At 44.6% G+C, this 19,719-nt stretch overlaps 1 protein-coding gene and 2 pseudogenes across 3 annotated transcripts; all 3 read left to right on the top strand.

Moving 5' to 3' along the window:
* The first annotated feature begins 1,807 nt into the window (after window positions 1-1,807).
* LOC310782388 (single-strand DNA endonuclease ASTE1 pseudogene) lies at window positions 1,808-3,634 on the top strand (annotated as a pseudogene). Its single transcript has one exon. The product of its transcript is annotated as a single-strand DNA endonuclease ASTE1 pseudogene (transcript).
* Window positions 3,635-7,511: 3,877 nt separating this feature from the next.
* On the top strand, window positions 7,512-9,359 carry LOC310782387 (single-strand DNA endonuclease ASTE1 pseudogene; annotated as a pseudogene). The gene has a single exon. The product of its transcript is annotated as a single-strand DNA endonuclease ASTE1 pseudogene (transcript).
* On the top strand, window positions 9,359-19,499 carry LOC310782386 (single-strand DNA endonuclease ASTE1-like; the record flags this gene model as incomplete). Its single annotated transcript, XM_083643052.1, has 4 exons — window positions 9,359-9,375; window positions 10,459-10,581; window positions 15,906-17,104; window positions 19,492-19,499. The coding sequence occupies 4 exons, from the start codon at window positions 9,359-9,361 to the stop codon at window positions 19,497-19,499; spliced, it is 1,347 nt and encodes a 448-aa protein (XP_083499178.1).
* Window positions 19,500-19,719: the final 220 nt, after the last annotated feature.

Raw genomic sequence — 19,719 nt, 5'->3', positions numbered from 1 at the left:
GCGAGGATGGCACAGAATTTCTTGTAAAACTCAGCTCCGAACCCATCCGGCCCAGCTGCTTTGCCTGATGGGAATGATTTAATGGCAGAGGTTATTTCCTCCAATGTAAAATCAGAGTCTAAGTCCTCTCTGGCAGCGTCGCTAAGCTTGGGTATCTCAAGAGGGTCAAAAGAATCGCTCAGATGGCATCAGATTTAGATGAGTAGAGTTCACTGTAAAATTCCCTAAAACGGTTATTTATCTCCTTGGGGTCAGTCAGCAAGGCACCCCCCTTCCATTTGATGGAAAGGATCGATCTAGAAGCCTGGGCACCCTTGAGCTGCCGTGCCAGGAGCCTCTCAGGCTTATCCCCCAGCTCAAACTGTTTTTGTCTCAATTTTAAAAGGAGTGTGTTAATTTGACCACCCAGGATGCAGTTATATTCATATTTTAGCTTTAGTATCTTGTTATAATCTTCCAAAGATTTTGAGATCTGGTGTGCCGCTTCAAGGGCGGGAAGGGCATTTTCAATCTCCAGTAAGCGCCTCTCTCTCTCCTTCTTGGCCGCAGACTCGTATGAGATTATATCCCCACGGATAACAACCTTTAATGTTTCCCATAATGTGGAATCTGATACTTCGCCGTTGTCATTAAACTCCATAAAATGCTTTAATTTGGTGGTAATATATTCTATAAATTTCCCTTCGGCGAGTAAGGAGGGGTTGAAAGGCCATGAGGTGGTTTAGGAAGAGAGAGATTCAAGGACATAGTCAAAGGGGCATGGTCAGAGATCAATATGTTATGATATTTTGTATTGGTGACATGTGAAATTAATCTGGATTCTACTAGAAAGTAGTCTATTCTCAGAAGGTACATTATTTACCTGAGCAGCCCTCATAGGTACTGTATGCAAACAGTCAGACACTCTTCTCTCTCCATATATTTTGCATTTTGCAACCCCCAAAAACATCCATAAATTCCAAAATCTACTCCACCTTAAGGCAGCCAGATACCCTCCCAGGCAGCATTGCCACAGCAAAACCCCTCACATTTTTTTCTCCGCTGCAGCTCAGCAGGCATGCACACACACGCACGCACGCACGCACGCACGCACACGCACACACACACACACGCACGCACGCACGCACGCACGCACACACGCACGCACGTAAGTTCAAAACTCATATCACCTGTTTACATTGAGAATATGAACAACAGCTTGAGAACCATCTCCCTCCCCCGGATCATACCCCCGGTATTGGAAACTACGCAGTATTTGGGAGTGCCATGGCACCCACACAATAGATAAACACATGTTTGCAAGTTCCATGGGGAAATAAACCCAGTTGCACCAGTCTGTCTGTGGTTGCCGTGGAGATAAACACCGTGTTACATACAGTAATGTCAAGAAAGTGAAACTTAAGAAAATACGATGGAAATCTGACTGCGCTCTCTCTCTCTCTGGTCTTATTATGGTTATCGATGGTTTTAACTTGACAACAAAAACATTCTAAATTGAACCCCCGCTCACTTCCTGTTGCAGTGTTTGCTATGGACATAAAAGAAAAAAAAACATTCAAGTGCAGGACTGACCATTCCGTGAAAACAGTCTATACACCTGAGCGGCGAAAACAAAAGTAACGATGTCGAGTGAATATTTCTGCAGTTTGCCGAATGCTGAGAAAAAGGAAGTGCTGTGGGTTTGCGCTCTGGTGAAAACCGTCTATATGCAAGTAAACACTCATGATGTCAGGAAAGTGAAACTTTAGGAAATCATGACTGACTCTGGTATAAATACCCAGGCTGCTGAAGCTCGTGCAGACTCAGGATGGGGGTTCAGGGCTTGTGCAGCTTAATCAATGCTAACAGCCAGATCTACCAGGATATCCCCTTCAGAGACAGCCGGCTGGTGGTTGACGGCTGCAATCTGTGCTACTGGCTGTATTTACATTCTGATCTGGACCAGAATCATGGCGGGGAGTATGCTGCCTTTGAAGACCTGATTGGAAAGTTCGTCAGAGCCTTGAAAGACTGCCAGATTGAGCCTTACGTGGTGCTGGACGGAGGGACGGACATCACCAAAAAGAAACTGGACACCATAAAGAAAAACGCTGCACAGCAGATCCAGAGAGCCCATGCCGCGGCGGAGAAGGGTGGGAAAGAGAACATCATGCCTCCACTGGCCAAGCAAGTGTTCAAACAGACGCTGGCCCGGCTGGAGGTCCCGGCGGCCCAGTGCTTTGGAGAGGCCGACCAAGAGATCGCCGCCCTGGCCAGAGAGTGGAAATGTCCGGTGCTTTCCAACGACAGCGACTTCTACATCTTTGACCTCCCGGCGGGACTGCTGCCCACCCCACATTTCCAGTGGCAGGCTGGGGGGCAGAGTGGCTCCTGGAGGGAGAGCTTCATCCACTGTAAGAGCTACACCACCTCCAGCTTGTGCACCTTGTTCACCATCCAGCCCCAAGTCCTGCCGGTGTTCGTCGCGCTGGCCGGGAACGACTATGTGAAGCTGCCCGAGCTGAGGTCTCACTGGGCGCGCTCCGCCCCGGCCGGCAGTGGGTCCGCAGGCCGTCTGATGGAGCTGATGGAGCTGCTCCGCTGGCTGAGGGACTTCCAGCAGCCCCGGGACGCCGTGGAGGCGGCGCTGGGACTGATGGGCAACCTGAGCAGGTGGAGAGAGACGGAGGTGCGGCAGGGCTTGTTTCTGGGCAGCGAGGAGTACCGGCTCCCTCCCAGCGAGCTGAGGTGGTTCTTCACTGATGGGACAGCGCCCCCCTTCCTCCCAGAGGCGGTGGGTCTGGTCCCAGACTGGGCCAGGCTGCCTCTCACCCAGGGCCGGCTGACTGACAACATCCTGGACGTGCTGCTGTTGAAGAGGATAGGTCTGGGCCCCATGGTGGACCACGGCAGTTTTCCCAGCGCCCACCTGACATCCCGCCTACTCCGCCAGGTGATGTACGGGCTGCTGCTGGGCGGCGGGCAGAGCGTGCGAGTGGAGGAGTCCGACAGAGAGGACCTCGGGCTGAGCAGCTGCATGGTCCGTCCTGCTCTGCAGGGGGTCGCTCAGCAGCTCAAACTGGACTCACTGGATCAGGCTGCACACTCATTGCGTCTCCGGGTGTTTCTGGAGGCTCTGGGGGTGAAGCTGACCTGTCTGAGTGGGCTGTTGCCTCAGCTGCGCCTCCCGGTGGCAGTTACCTGCTACTGGATGCGCAAGGCCAGCCCTCCTCCAGACCACACGTTGCTACAGGCGCTGATGCTGGGACTGGTGACTGGAGAAACACAGAGAGAGAATGCTGGGAGCAGAGCTCCACAGTCTGAGAAGACACACTGTACACAGAAGCTCAATCTGGACGTGGCTCACGCTTACAACCAATGGCAGGCCTGCATGAAGGACAGCCTTCAGCTGAACCAGCTGCTGGGCTGCCCTCTACCTGAACCCCACATTGCATGGCTGTACCAGGGGCCACTGGTCCACCAGCTGCTCAACAAGCTGAGGACAGGCACAGCCCCCGAGCTTCTCCTGAACAGCAACTCCACCAGCATACAGCTGTACCGCCCCCTGCTGGCAGCCGTGCTCCGGCCTCAAGAAACCACAGCAGCGGGGAGGGGGGCAAGTGAGGGGGGTGAGGCTAGGGAAAAGGGGCTGTAGCTATGGATAGGAAGATGGAAGAGAATCAGGATTCGAGGGGTGGCTATAGGCGGAGTGGCTATTTTATATATATATACAATATATGCGTTTATATATATACAGTATATATATATATACACACACATATATATATACATACATATATATAAAATCTGAATAAAGGAACACCCTGAGAGAAAGCTTTTTGAGCAGCAAAAAAAGAAAAAAAACATCCAATGTAAAGCAACATTGACATCATTTTAATCATCTTTGAGACTTTGCTCATGTGAACACGTCATGAAGCGACGCTTCCTGGAGCGAATACCCCAGTTGTGGTGAAAATCGATAATGTTGATTTAGAAAGATTTTTTGAGATTTTTTTTTGGGGGGGGGGGGGGGGGGTAATCTTGGACCACAACATATGTTGGAAACCCCATGTTAAGTTCTAAAATGTCAAGAAATATCTGTGTCTTAGGTAAAACTAAACACATTCTGAACCTGAAATCACTGTACATGCTGTACTGCTCTCTTATTTTACCCATCCTGAATTATTGTGCGGAAGTCTGGGGGAATACCTATAAAAGCACCCTTCATACATTATGCACACTTAAAAAAAAGCAATAAGCATTGTTCACAAGGTAGGTTATTTGGAACACACTAATGCACTTTTTATAAAGTCAAACGCATTGAAACTGATGGATTTGATCGATTCCAAAACCGCACTAATTATGTTCAAAACTAGGAATAATCTACTTCCTGGTAATATTCAAAAAATGTTTGCAGACAGAGAAGGATGCTATGATTTAAGAGGTGAATATAATTTGAAACAGCCGTGTGCTCGCACTACTCTTAAGAGCATGTGTATTACAGTCTATGGGGTGACTCTTTGGAACAGACTGGATGACAGGATCAAACAAAGTGCTAACATCTCCATTTTAAAATCCAATTAAAAGAAATATTTAATCAGGAAATAAAGTGAGTAGCTCTGATTTTTTTTTTTTTTTGGCAATGTCCTTTTTTCTTCCTGGCAGCGTATTATTGCTATGTTATTATTGGGTGTGTGTGCCTGGTCTGATATGTATTATGTACATTATTATACATATATATATAAATTATTGTATGTGTAATATGTAATTGTATATATAATGTATATTATAATATACATTGTATATAGAATTATTGTGAATGTTGTATATATTATTATATTCATTGGTACATCATCACAAGTTAATATCAAAGCATTGGGTTATTGGGGTAATATTGGAATGTATTATTAGGAATAAGTATTGATAGGGATATGTGGGTTGATTTATGATAAAGGGTGGGTATGGGTAAGTTTGTATATGTATGTGTGGTAGTAGGTATATGCCTATACATGTATATGGATGTATAAATTTGTTTATGAATGGTTTGGGGGCAGGACTTGATAAGCCTAGGCTTCTTCCGGCCCCTTTTCAAACAGTTTGCTCTTTATTCTGTTGGAGTTAACGTATTTTCCTTTTGCTGAAGTCTATTGGACTGTTATTGATGTTTACTTGTTTTTCATTTTATGTATTGTTTTAACTGTTTGAAATAAATTGTTTCAATCAATCAATCAATCAATCAATCAATCAATCAATCAATCAATCAATCAATCAATATTGATAACATATTTTCTTCCTTTGTCCAATGTTACTGTGTCAGTGAGATTACACTCATACATATACTCATATATACATAATACTCATACATATACAGACACTAAGACAAATTCCTCGTATGTAACTTGCATACTGTGGCAATAAAAGTGATTCTGATTCTGATATTACCATTCTGTTCCACACAGTGAAACCAGGAGGCATATACAGATGCCACTGCTGACAGTGACACCTAATGTCCTTGACTGTACTATTATTATGTTAATGCATTTACTTAAGAAATGGAGGATTCAAAAAATCTTTTCCTATCTCTTGTCCTATAAAAATGACAATGATGAAGAAGAGTGAGTTTGAATTTGGCCACACACACACACACACACACACACACACACACACACACACACACACACACACACACACACACACACACACACACACACACACACACACACACACACACACACACACACACACACACACACAGTCTGTTGAGAACAACTGAATTACACACAGGCATGCGGGAGCCTTGGGGCTTTTTTGAGAGGCCGTTGGGATAACAGCTTGAGAACCATCTCCCTCCCCCGGATCAAACGTGCACCCCCTGAATTCATTCCACTATACCACATTTAATACTGCCTCTCTTTCAGTTGATTTCTTTACACAAATAACTATATAAATAAAACTAGACATATCTGGCGTAGCTACAAACTGTGTAAAGTATGCTAAGTAAGATGCTTCATCATCACATGTACTGTTATTTGCATAACTCTGAGAATATGATGAGCAGAGGGACTAATGTAAACGCTCCACATGCTCCCTTAATGTTGACACTTATTATTCCCTGCCTCTCATTTATGACAACTTTGCTAATTGTCTCATGAAAAGTGCTTCTATCTGCAAGAAACACGAGTGAAATCAACTACTTTTAAGGGCTTTCGTGAGTTTCCAACTGACACGACAATAGGGGGGGACCTCACTATATATCAAAGAAAGTTTCACCTACTGTAGTCTCACTTCTTTACATCAGCAAAGTGCATCATTTTGAATTCACTGTATAGGCTGCATGCCATTATATACCATTATCTTTATTTTATTTTATTATTATTATTATATACCAATATCGGATAGTTGCTACATTGATAAATCTATTCATTCTTTTACAGGGATGTCAATGAAGACAGTCACTATTTAATATGCCTATGCTGTGTCAGTTATACTGTATCTATTTCCCTAACTTATTGCACACAGTCATTTGTTTCCTTTCCCCTGTACACTTCATTCAAATCCTAAACTGACACAAATTAGACCACAGGCCCCCATTTGATAAGATTTTGTCCCCCAGTTCTCCCATCTCATTGTTGCTTTTAGATGTTTAATTATAGTGTATGAAACCCATGATCAAAATACATTCTGTCATTGTGTTTCTTATGGATGGAATTTACAGTATAGTGAAAATAAATGATCCCCTTTTGCTGTATCCACTGTTGTAGAAAGATAAGGAACAACAACAACAACACTATGAATAATAAACATTTCCTCATGTGGATAAATAAAGGATAAATTAACTTAACTTATCTTATGGTGTTTTCACAAGACTTGGAAATGGATGTGCATATGAAACTTACACACACACACACACGCGCACACACACTTTTTTGTACAGTATATTTAATGTCCGTGCATCATGCAACATTGCAGACTGAATAAAACAGAGTTGGTTTGAGGTCAATAGGTCACATGCCCTTAGGAGCTTTTGAAGGTTAAATGCCATTTCTCCTGTATCTGGAGCCTTTTTAGCTTTTTTGGGTAATATCAGACTGACCTTATGCCCAAGGTCGCTCTCACTGCTGAGAGGGAATCTGAATATAGATAAACACATGTTTGCAAGTTCCATGGGGACATTAAACCATTTGCACCAGTCTGTCTGTGGTTGCCGTGGAGATAAACACTGTGTTACATAATGTCAAGAAAGTGAAACTTAAGGAAATCTGACGGAAATCTGACTGGGCCCTCTCTCTCTCTTTGGGCTTATTATGGTTATATGCAAGTAAACACTCATGATGTCTCAAGAAAGTGAAACTTAATCAAATCAGACTGCGCGCTCTCTCTCTCTCTCTCTCTCTCTCTCTCTCTCTCTCTCTGGTCTTATTATGGTTATATGCAAGTAAACACTCACAATGTCTCAGGAAAGTGAAACTTTAGGAAATCATGACTGACTCTGGTATAAATACCCAGGCTGCTGAAGCTCGTCCAGACTCAGGATGGGGGTTCAGGGCTTGTGGAGCTTAATCGATGCCAACAGCCAGATCTACCAGGATATCCCCTTCAGGGACAGCCGGCTGGTGATTGACGGCTGCAATCTGTGCTACTGGCTGTATTTTCATTCTGATCTGGACCAGAATCATGGCGGGGAGTATGCTGCCTTTGAGGACCTGATTGGAAAGTTCGTCAAAGCCTTGAAAGACTGCCAGATCGAGCCTTACGTGGTGCTGTACGGAGGGACAGACATCACCATTAAGAAACTGGACACCTTGAAGAACAAAGCTGAACAGCAGATCCAGAGAGCCCATGCAGCAGCGGAGAAGGGTGGGAAGGAGGACATCATGCCTCCACTGGCCAAGCAAGTGTTCAAACAGACGCTGGCCCGGCTGGAGGTCCCAGCGGCCCAGTGCTTTGGAGAGGCCGACCAAGAGATCGCCGCCCTGGCCAGAGAGTGGAAATGTCCGGTGCTTTCCAACGACAGCGACTTCTACATCTTTGACCTCCCGGCGGGACTGCTGCCCACCCCACATTTCCAGTGGGAGGCTGGGGGGCGGAGTGGGTCCTGGAGGGAGAGCTTCATCCACTGTAAGAGCTACACCACCTCCAGCTTCTGCACCTTGTTCACCATCCAGCCCCAAGTCCTGCCGGTGTTCGCCGCGCTGGCCGGGAACGACTACGTGAAGCTGCCCGAGCTGAGGTCTCACTGGGCGCGCTCCGCCCCGGCCGGCAGTGGGTCTGCAGGCCGTCTGATGGAGCTGCTCCACTGGCTGAGGGACTTCCAGCAGCCCCGGGACGCTGTGGAGGCGGCGCTGGGACTGATGGGCAACCTGAGCAGGCAGAGAGAGATGGAGGTGCGGCAGGGCTTGTCTCTGGGCAGCGAGGAGTACCGGCTCCCTCCCAGCGAGCTGAGGTGGTTCTTCGCTGATGGGACAGTGCCCCCCTTCCTCCCAGAGGCGGTGGGTCTGGTCCCAGACTGGGCCAGGCTGCCTCTCACCCAGGGCCGGCTGACTGACAACATCCTGGACGTGCTGCTGTTGAAGAGGATAGGCCTGGGCCCCATGGTGGACCACGGCAGTTTTCCCAGCGCCCACCTGACGTCCCGCCTACTCCGCCAGGTGATGTACGGGCTGCTGCTGGGCGGCAGGCAGAGCGTGCGAGTGGAGGAGTCCGACAGAGAGGACCTCGGGCTGAGCAGCTGCATGGTCCGTCCTGCTCTGCAGGGGGTCGCTCAGCAGCTCAAACTGGACTCACTGGATCAGGCTGCACACTCATTGCGTCTCCAGGTGTTTCTGGAGACTCTCGGGGTGAAGCTGGCCTGTCTTAGTGGGCTGTTGCCTCAGCTGCGCCTCCCGGTGGCAGTTACCTGCTACTGGATGCGCAAGGCCAGCCCTCCTCCAGACCACACGTTGCTACAGGCGCTGATGCTGGGACTAGTGACTGGAGAAACACAGAGAGAGAATGCTGGGAGCAGAGCTCCACAGTCTGAGAAGACACACTGTACACAGAAGCTCAATCTGTACGTGGCTCACGCTTACAACCAATGGCAGGCCTGCATGAAGGACAGCCTTCAGCTGAACCAGCTGCTGGGCTGCCCTCTACCTGAACCCCACATCGCATGGCTGTACCAGGGGCCACTGGTCCACCAGCTGCTCAACAAGCTGAGGACAGGGACAGCCCCCGAGCTTCTCCTGAACAGCAACTCCACCAGCATACAGCTGTACCGCCCCCTGCTGGCTGCCGTGCTCCAGCCTCAGGAAACCACAGCCTCATCAGCGGCGGGGAGGGGGGCAAGTGAGGGAGGTGAGTCTAGAGCAGTGATACTCAACTTGTGGCCCATGGGGCCATAATGGGGCCCGTGATATGGTGCAGAGTGGCCCCCCGACCATTTTCTAATTCCCATTGAAAACTAATATTCAATCAAGTTTGAATGAGCTCCAGCTAAATTGTAAAATATCACCACCTACTCACCAGGCACTTATATGTATTTAACCAACTTTACTTAGCTTAACCTAAGCACAAAATTGTCAGACTAAACTCCAGCTGACACAACAAAAACCTACAATCCGCTACAGAAAAAATAATATTGGTGTTTGTTTATTAACTGGCCCCTGGCCTCCTGTCATTTTACAAAAGTGGCCCCGGGCAAAGCAAGTTGAATATCCCTGGGCTAGGGGAAAAGGGGCCGTAGCTATCCATAGGAAGAGTCAGTATTTGAGGGGTGGCTAGGCGGAGTGGCTAGGGGGATGTGGGTGGTGGGAAAGGGGGTGGGCTATGGAAATGAGGTGTCCATTAGTAGCACAATGTCCGTTTGTAGCATGAGAGGATAGACCAATCAGGAGTAGCCTAGCCTATGCATCTGGAGAGTTTATATATTTACATTTACAGTTTATATATATTATTTATATTTACATATATATATATATATATATATATATATATATATATATATATATAGGTCACCTCACGTCAACATTAAGAATACAAATGACATATTACAGCGAAAAGGAACTCAGATCCAAAGTTTCATTGAGGCCATGTGTTTCCATAGAGTTTAAAGTAAAGATCCAATATGTCTCTCTTTGTAGCAATTTTTGGACTGGATTTCCTCCCCTTGGATTAGGAAGAACCCTCTCTATCCCAACACATTTAAGAGAGGCAGCAGAGCCATGGTTTCTATCTCTGTAGTGTCTGGCAATGGCATAGTCTATGTTTCCATTTCTAATGGCAGCTTTGTGTTCTGCTATTCTCAACTTACGGTTACGCTTAGTTTGTCCTATTAGACCACATGGACACTTTAACATATAAACAACAAACATGCAGTTTATGAACTCCTTGATTTTGTATTTTACACCTGTTTGAGGGTGATACTGTAGAATGTCTTAGTGTCATGTGTGTTTGAAGAATGCGTACATCTTGCACATTTGTAATTTCCATATACCTCCTTAGTGAGCCAATTTGTGGAGTGGACCACCCCAACCAACATGCAGAAGAAGAGGAAGATGAGGCGGGGGAGGGGACAAACCACAGCCTCTACGCCTATGGGATAACCACACACAGCAAGAAGAAGTGGTAAGAAATATCTCTGACCACACATTAACTTTACATCAAGAGAAAGTACTGAATAAAGGACTAAGTTATGTTCCTACCAATAAGGTTAATGCATTTAACTTGAAGGTGGTTTTTTAGACAATTACACTTAAAGCATTTTCTTCGTAATTCTACTCAGTCGGCCACTGTATGTGACAAATTTAAAAATAAATCTACATTTGTTCCTCCTGGAGCACCGAATCCGACATTGGCCACCTTCAGTAAGGTTGTTGAAAGAGATATTGATGCAGTGATGAAATCCAAAAAGGCCCCAAGAAAGTACAATATCAGTGTGGTGGAAAGGAAAGCTTTGAAAGAGTTGCAGTCCAACCCTAAAATTATAATAAAACCAGCTGATAAAGGAGGTTCTATAGTTATCCTAAATACCACTGATTATGTTAATGAGGCCATGAGACAGCTAAGCAATACTGCTTTTTATCAGCCTTTGCCCAGTGACCCGACCGAAAGATTTGTAAATGAAAGAAACAAAGCGAAAAAATTAGCTGCTTAGAGTTTAAAGATAAATAAATTTAATAAGAAGTAATTTGTACCTGCGTACTTCACAGTTAACAAACAGGCTGTATGCATGGGGCTCCCATACAGCCTGATGAAAACCAACGGTTGAAACGCGTTGCGTTTTGTGTTGTTGCCCATATCAACTACTTGTGAAGATGTACACTGTTTGTTAACTCTGTGAAGTACGCAGGTACAAATTACTTCTTATTAAATTTATTTATCTTTAAACTCTAAGCAGCTAATTTTTTCGCTTTGTTATTATAGTTGCCTGCTGAGTTGCTTTGGTCCACACCTTTTTGTGCGTTCCTAAATGAAAGAAACAGCATCTTAGACAATGCTTTGAAAAGACACTGGATGAGTCAAAAACAGTTTGATTTTCTTAAAAAGGAGTTTCCCACAACCCCAGTGCTCTATCTTTTGCCTAAGATTCACAAGACTTTGAATAACCCTCCTGGGCGACCTATCATTTCAAGCAATGGGTCTCTATTGGAACCTTTGAGTCAGTTTGTAGATTTCTATATAAAAGACTTAGCTAAAGCACTACCTTCTTACATAGCCGACACACGTGATGTGTTAAGACAGTTGGCAGATATAACTCTACCCAAAGAAACATTCCTGGTAACCTTTGATGTTGAGAGCTTGCATGTATACCAACATCCCTCATGAGGGCGCCATTGAGGCCATGCAACATTTCCTTGAGCCTTTGGAACATGCACCAGTGGATTTTCTAATGAACCTTACTACATTTATATTAGAATCAAATTTCTTTATGTTTGATAATCAGTTTTATTTACAGACTCAAGGTACATCAATGGGCTCCCCTCTTGCGCCCAACTACGCACATTTATTTATGGGATTATGGGAAGAAAATTGCATCTTTAATCCTAGAAATCCCTTCAGAGAGAATATTTTATTCTTTAAAAGATTCATAGATGATATTCTACTAGTGTTCACTGGTCCAGAGGAAGCATTATTCAACTTTAGTGATTATATCAACAATACATATCCTTCCTTGAAATTTACTATGGAATATGATAGAGATGAAATACATTTTTTAGATGTATTAATCTCTGTTAATGATGATGGAACATTGGATTCCTCTATCTTCCGTAAGGCAACGGACAGAAACACCATCTTGGATGCCTTAAGCCATCATCCAAAACAAATGATAGAAAACATTCCATATGGGCAATTTCTTCGATTAAATCGCATATGCAAGAAAGAAACAGATTTTGAATCTAAAGCTGAAGAGATGGGATGTAGATTCACTCAGAGAGGTTACAGGAAGGAAACCATTGGGAGTGCTTACAATAGAGCCAAGGAAAAAGACCGAGAAGTACTATTGGAACCAGTCCCTCATAGCCAAAATGAAAATCCTATTACATTTGTTTCTGAATATAGTCATGTATCTAAAGAAGTAAAAAACATGATCAGAAAACATTGGAATATCTTAAGTTGTGACCCTAATTTACAAGGAATTACAAGGTCTAGCCCTAGGTTTTGTTTTAAGAGAGGAGAGGCAGGAACATCAGAGATGCTGTGGTTTCTTCCATGTCCATCCCCCCCACAAATTGGCTCACTAAGGAGGTATATGGAAATTACAAATGTGGAAGATGTACGCATTGTTCAAACACACATGACACTAAGACATTCTATCACCCTCAAACAGGTGTAAAATACAAAATCAAGGAGTTCATAAACTGCATGTCAACACATGTTGTTTATATGTTAAAGTGTCCATGTGGTCTGATATATGTGGGACAAACTAAGCGTAACCTTAAGTTGAGAATAGCAGAACACAAAGCTGCCATTAGAAATGGAAACATGAACTATGCCATTGTCAGAGACTACAGAGATAGAAACCATGGCTCTGCTGCCTCTCTTAAATGTGTTGGGATAGAGAGGGTTCTTCCTAATCCAAGGGGAGGAAATCCAGTCCAAAAATTGCTACAAAGAGAGACATATTGGATCTTTACTTTAAACTCTATGGAACCACATGGCCTCAATGAAACTTTGGATCCGAGTTCCTTTTTGCTGTAATATGTAATTTGTATTCTTAATGTTGACTGTTCACCTTTTTATGACTCTGACCTAATTGATATTTCTTCTGCTTACAGATAATTGCACCTGATGAGGGTGAAGAAGGCAGCTGACACTCCCTTCTCCCCTCTCACTAGCCTCCCTCCCCCTCCTTTAGTAGGGATAGGTGTTTCATGTAAAGCAGCTTCATTGTTCTAGTTCCTATTTACCTGTGAGGTTGTTCTTTCTTTTTTATCCATCATGCATGTATTTTGTATTATATTGTTATGTTGATTTTATCCTTAATAGACTTCTTTAAAAAAAAAAAGTGCTGCTGATTGGACAAGCCACACTGATGGCCTAATTTAAACACACCTGGGCCATACTAGTGTTTAGAGCGAGCCTGAAGAAGCCAGCAGGCGAAACGCGTTGTTCGCATGTCCTTTTTTTGTACTTGTTTCTAATATGAATTAAAGTGAAGAAATTCAGCCTACCTGTGTGCGGTGACTCTCCTTCAACTACTCATCTGATGTTGAGAGGGCCTTGGGATAACAGCTTGAGAACCATCTCCCTCCCCCGGATCAAACGTGCACCTCCTGAATTCATTCCACTATACCACATTTAATACAGCCTCTCTTTCAGTTGATTTCTTTACACAAATAACTATATACGGTAAATAAAACTAGACATATCTGGCGTAGCTACAAACTGTGTAAAGTATGCTAAGTAAGATGCTTCATCATCACATGTACTGTTATTTGCATAACTCTGAGAATATGATGAGCAGAGGGACTAATGTAAACGCTCCACATGCTCCCTTAATGTTGACACTTATTATTCCCTGCCTCTCATTTATGACAACTTTGCTAATTGTCTCATGAAAAGTGCTTCTATCTGCAAGAAACACGAGTGAAATCAACTGCTTTTAAGGGCTTTCGTGAGTTTCCAACTGACACGACAATAGGGGGGGGACCTCACTATATATCAAAGAAAGTTTCACCTACTGTAGTCTCACTTCTTTACATCAGCAAAGTGCATCATTTTGAATTCCCTGTATAGGCTGCATACCATTATATACCATTATCTTTATTTTATTTTATTATTTGTATATGCCATTATCGCATAGTTGCTACATTGGGAAATCTATTCATTCTTTTACAGGGATGTCAATGAAGACAGTCACTATTTAATATGCCTATGCTGTGTCAGTTATACTGTATCTATTTCCCTAACTTATTGCACACAGTCATTTGTTTCCTTTCCCCTGTACACTTCATTCAAATCCTAAACTGACACAAATTAGACCACAGGCCCCCATTTGACAAGATTTTGTCCCCCAGTTCTCCCATCTCATTGTTGCTTTTAGATGTTTTATTATAGTGTATGAAACCCATGATCAAAATACATTCTGTCATTGTGTTTCTTATGGATGGAATTTACAGTATAGTGAAAATAAATGATCCCCTTTTGCTGTGTCCACTGTTGTACAAAGATAACAATATGAATAATAAACATTTGCTTTAAGAATGTGCTATTTTAAAGGTATAAAAAGTGAAGAAAAAAAGAGCCAGAGCATTATTATATTCATCATGTCTCAGTGAGAGACTGCTGTCTATACTGCCATCCTGTCATATATTGCCATCCTGTAGAGGTCAGTGTCACACAGTCTTAAGCCCATGGCACACCAAACGAACATTCTCAAACAAACACGAACAAACACGAACAAAGACAAATGTTCGTTTGGTGTGCCATAGCTGTCTGTCCTTGTCTGTTCGTGTTCGGCGATGTTCTGTCATGTTTGCCAGGATTCGACTTGTTCAATCCGGCGTTGTTCGCTGTTCGCTGTTGTCTGGTAACTTCCCATGTTTTCAGTCGCGTATCCATGGAAACGGAGCTCACGCATGCGCGCTAATGCATGCGGTTGTCTGGTCAGTTTGGTCAGAGGCAGAGCGTCCTCTAAATTAACGTTACACGCGACGCAGCAAACATACGTTTCTCTGCCAACCATGTGCCATCACACTGGGCATCAACAACACTAGCGGGAGACTTCTCCCATGCACTCCCGCAAATAAGTAATGTTATGCGCAGCAAGGTTACATAATGAGGGAGAGAGAGAACATCCATGACGGCTAACAGCGAGCTATGCTAATAACTAGCTAGCCGTTCAGAAACACATGTAAACAGCCGTGTGATCACTGAGAACGTCAGTAAAATAAGGAGAGAGCTGCAGGTGCTTATGCAGAACTAGTGCACGATTAAGTGCACAGTGGGTAATGACCCGCTGTGATGAAGAATATAGCGAGATTAACCAGGTTGATAGCAGAGAAAACACTGTTGCAGCTGCCATCAGCAGGACCTCCAAGCTTCAACTAGCGTTGCCTGTCACATGACGCCTTCAAGGTCCCTCGATAAAGTCTGCAGAAATATGTAGTTACCTCACCTCTCTCTCAAGAAGCGTCACGTGAGTGTGGCGTTTATGGCCATCTGTCGCTACAAAATAAATAAACTGGGTGTATCATTGTATTACTCGACAGATGTATAACTAACTTTGTCAGTCTGAGCCATCTTCTATGTGCTGTAACACAGTGCAGTTTCTATTTTTCTGGTGTTTCTTTTTTACATGTTTGGGACTGTTGTGCTGAATATGTTTGGTCGGTGTGCCATGCTTTCAAACAATCTCCAACATCTGCCAACATTCACAGACAATTGTCTGTTGGTGTTTGTTGGTGTTTGTTTGAGAATGTTTGATTGGTGTGCCATGGCCTTAAGAGCTACACCACCTCCAGCTTCTGCACCTTGTTCAACATCCAGCCCCAAGTCCTGCCGGTGTTCGCCGCGCTGGCCGGGAACGACTACGTGAAGCTGCCCGAGCTGAGGTCTCACTGGGCACGCTCCGCCCCGGCCGGCAGTGGGTCCGCAGGCCGTCTGATGGAGCTGCTCCGCTGGCTGAGGGACTTCCAGCAGCCCCGGGACGCCGTGGAGGCGGCGCTGGGACTGATGGGCAACTTGAGCAGGCAGAGAGAGAAGGAGGTGCTGCAGGGCTTGTCTCTGGGCAGCGAGGAGTACCGGCTCCCTCCCAGCGAGCTGAGGCAGTTCTTCACTGATGGGACAGCACCTCCCTTCCTCCCAGAGGCGGTGGGTCTGGTCCCAGACTGGGCCAGACTGCCTCTCACCCAGGGCCGGCTGACTGACAACTTCCTGGACGTGCTGCTGTTGAAGAGGATAGGCCTGGGACCCATGGTGGAACTCAGCACTTCTCCCAGCGCCAACCTGACCTCTCGCCCGCTCCGCCAGGTGATGTACGGGCTGCTGCTGGGCGTCGGGCAGAGCGTGCGAGTGGAGGAGTCTGACAGAGAGGACCTCGTGCTGAGCAGCTGCATGGTCCGTCCTGCTCTGCAGGGGGTCGCTCAGCAGCTCAAACTGGACTCACTGCATCAGGCTGCACACTCATTGCGTCTCCGGGTGTTTCTGGAGGCTCTGGGGGTGAAGCTGACCTGTCTGAGTGGGCTGCTGCCTCAGCTGCACCTCCCGGTGGCAGCTACCTGCTACTGGATGCGGGAGGCCAGCCCTCCTCCAGACAACACGTTGCTACAAGCGCTGATGCTGGGACTAGTGACTGGAGAAACACAGAGAGAGAACGCTGGGAGCAGAGCTCCACAGTCTGAGAAGACACACTGTACACAGAAGCTCAATCTGTACGTGGCTCACGCTTACAACCAATGGCAGGCCTGCATGATGGACAGCCTTCAGCTGAACCGGCTGTTGGGCTGCCCTCTACCTGAACCCCACATCGCATGGCTGTACCAGGGGCCACTGGTCCACCAGCTGCACAACAAGCTGAAGACAGGGACAGCCCCCGAGCTTCTCCTGAACAGCAACTCCACCAGCATACAGCTGTACCGCCCCCTGCTGGCAGCCGTGCCCCAGCCTCAGGAAACCACAGCCTCATCAGCGGCAGGGAGGGGGGCAAGTGAGGGGGGTGAGGCACTCAACTTGCGGCCCGGGGGCCATATGGGGCCCGTGATATGGTGCAGAGTGGCCCCCCGACCATTTTCTAATTCCCAATGAAAACTAATGTTCAATCAAGTTTGACTGAGCACCAGCTAAATTGTAAAATATCACCACCTACTCACCAGGCACTTATATGTACTTAACCAACTTTTCTTAGCTTAACCTAAGCAAAAAATTGTCAAACCAAACTCCGGGTGACACCCCAAAAACCTACAATCCGTTACAGAAAAAATTATATTATTATTTGTTTATTAACTGGCCCCTGGCCTCCTGTCATTTTTCAAAAGTGGCCCCGGGCAAAGCAATTTGAATATCCCTGGGCTAGGGGAAAAGGGGCCGTAGCTATGCATAGGACGAGCCAGCAAGGCCGGATTAACCATAGGGCAACCGGGGCAGGTGACCTGGGGCCCTCGGGGTGAAGGGGCCCTCCAACATTTTGGCTCACTAAGGAGGTATATGGAAATTACAAATGTGGAAGATGTACCCATTGTTCAAACACACATGACACTAAGACATTCTATCACCCTCAAACAGGTGTAAAATACAAAATCAAGGAGTTCATAAACTGCATGTCAACACATGTTGTTTATATGTTAAAGTGTCCATGTGGTCTGATATATGTGGGACAAACTAAGCGTAACCTTAAGTTGAGAATAGCAGAACACAAAGCTGCCATTAGAAATGGAAACATGGACTATGCCATTGCCAGACACTACAGAGATAGAAACCATGGCTCTGCTGCCTCTCTTAAATGTGTTGGGATAGAGAGGGTTCTTCCTAATCCAAGGGGAGGAAATCCAGTCCAAAAATTGCTACAAAGAGAGGCATATTGGATCTTAACTTTAAACTCTATGGAACCACATGGCCTCAATGAAACTTTGGATCCGAGTTCCTTTTTGCTGTAATATGTAATTTGTATTCTTAATGTTGACTGTTCACCTTTTTATGACTCTGACCTAATTGATATTTCTTCTGCTTACAGATAATTGCACCTGATGAGGGTGAAGGCAGCTGACACTCCCTTCTCCCCTCTCACTAGCCTCCCTCCCCCTCCTTTAGTAGGGATAGGTGTTTCATGTAAAGCAGCTTAATTGTTCTAGTTCCTATTTACCTGTGAGGTTGTTCTTTCTTTTTTTATCCATCATGCATGTATTTTGTATTATATTGTTATGTTGATTTTATCCTTAATAGACTTCTTTAAAAAAAAGTGCTGCTGATTGGACAAGCCACACTGATGGCCTAATTTAAACACACCTGGGCCATACTAGTGTTTAGAGCGAGCCTGAAGAAGCCAGCAGGTGAAACGCGTTGTTCGCATGTCCTTTTTTTGTACTTGTTTCTACTATGAATTAAAGTGAAGAAATTCAGCCTACCTGTGTGCGGTGACTCTCCTTCAACTACTCATCTGATGTTGAGAGGTCCTTGGGATAACAGCTTGAGAACCATCTCCCTCCGTGCACCTCCTGAATTCATTCCACTATACCATATTTAATACTGCCTCTCTTTCAGTTGATTTCTTTACACAAATAACTATATAAATAAAACTAGACATATCTGGCGTAGCTACAAACTGTGTAAAGTATGCTAAGTAAGATGCTTCATCATCACATGTACTGTTATTTGCATAACTCTGAGAATATGATGAGCAGAGGGACTAATGTAAACGCTCCACATGCTCCCTTAATGTTGACACTTATTATTCCCTGCCTCTCATTTATGACAACTTTGCTAATTGTCTCATGAAAAGTGCTTCTATCTGCAAGAAACATGAGAGAAATCAACTGCTTTTAAGGGCTTTCGTGAGTTTCCAACTGACACGACAATAGGGGGGGGACCTCACTATATATCAAAGAAAGTTTCACCTACTGTAGTGTAGTCTCACTTCTTTACATCAGCGAAGTGCATCATTTTGAATTCACTGTATAGGCTGCATGCCATTATATACCATTATCTTTATTTTATTTTATTATTATTATATACCAATATCGGATAGTTGCTACATTGATAAATCTATTCATTCTTTTACAGGGATGTCAATGAAGACAGTCACTATTTAATATGCCTATGCTGTGTCAGTTATACTGTATTTAATTATTGCACACAGTCATTTGTTTCCTTTCCCCTGTACACTTCATTCAAATCCTAAACTGACACAAATTAGACCACAGGCCCCCATTTGACAAGATTTTGTCCCCCAGTTCTCCCATCTCATTGTTGCTTTTAGATGTTTTATTATAGTGTATGAAACCCATGATCAAAATACATTCTGTCATTGTGTTTCTTATGGATGGAATTTACAGTATAGTGAAAATAAATGATCCCCTTTTGCTGTGTCCACCGTTGTAGAAAGATAAGGAACAACAACAACAACAACAACAACAACAACAACAACAACAACAATATGAATAATAAACATTTCCTCATGTGGATAAATAAAGAATAAATTAACTTAACTTAACTTATGGTGTTTTCACAAGACTTGGAAATGGATGTGCATATGAAACTTACACACATACACGCGCGCACACACACTTTTTTGTACAGTATATTTAATGTCTGTGCATCATGCAACAT

Source organism: Poromitra crassiceps (genome assembly GCF_964638095.1).
Source record: "Poromitra crassiceps genome assembly, chromosome: 9".
Lineage (NCBI taxonomy): Eukaryota > Metazoa > Chordata > Actinopteri > Beryciformes > Melamphaidae > Poromitra > Poromitra crassiceps.
Note: the sequence above shows the minus strand (reverse complement) of the source record. Positions and strands in the feature narration are given on the sequence as shown.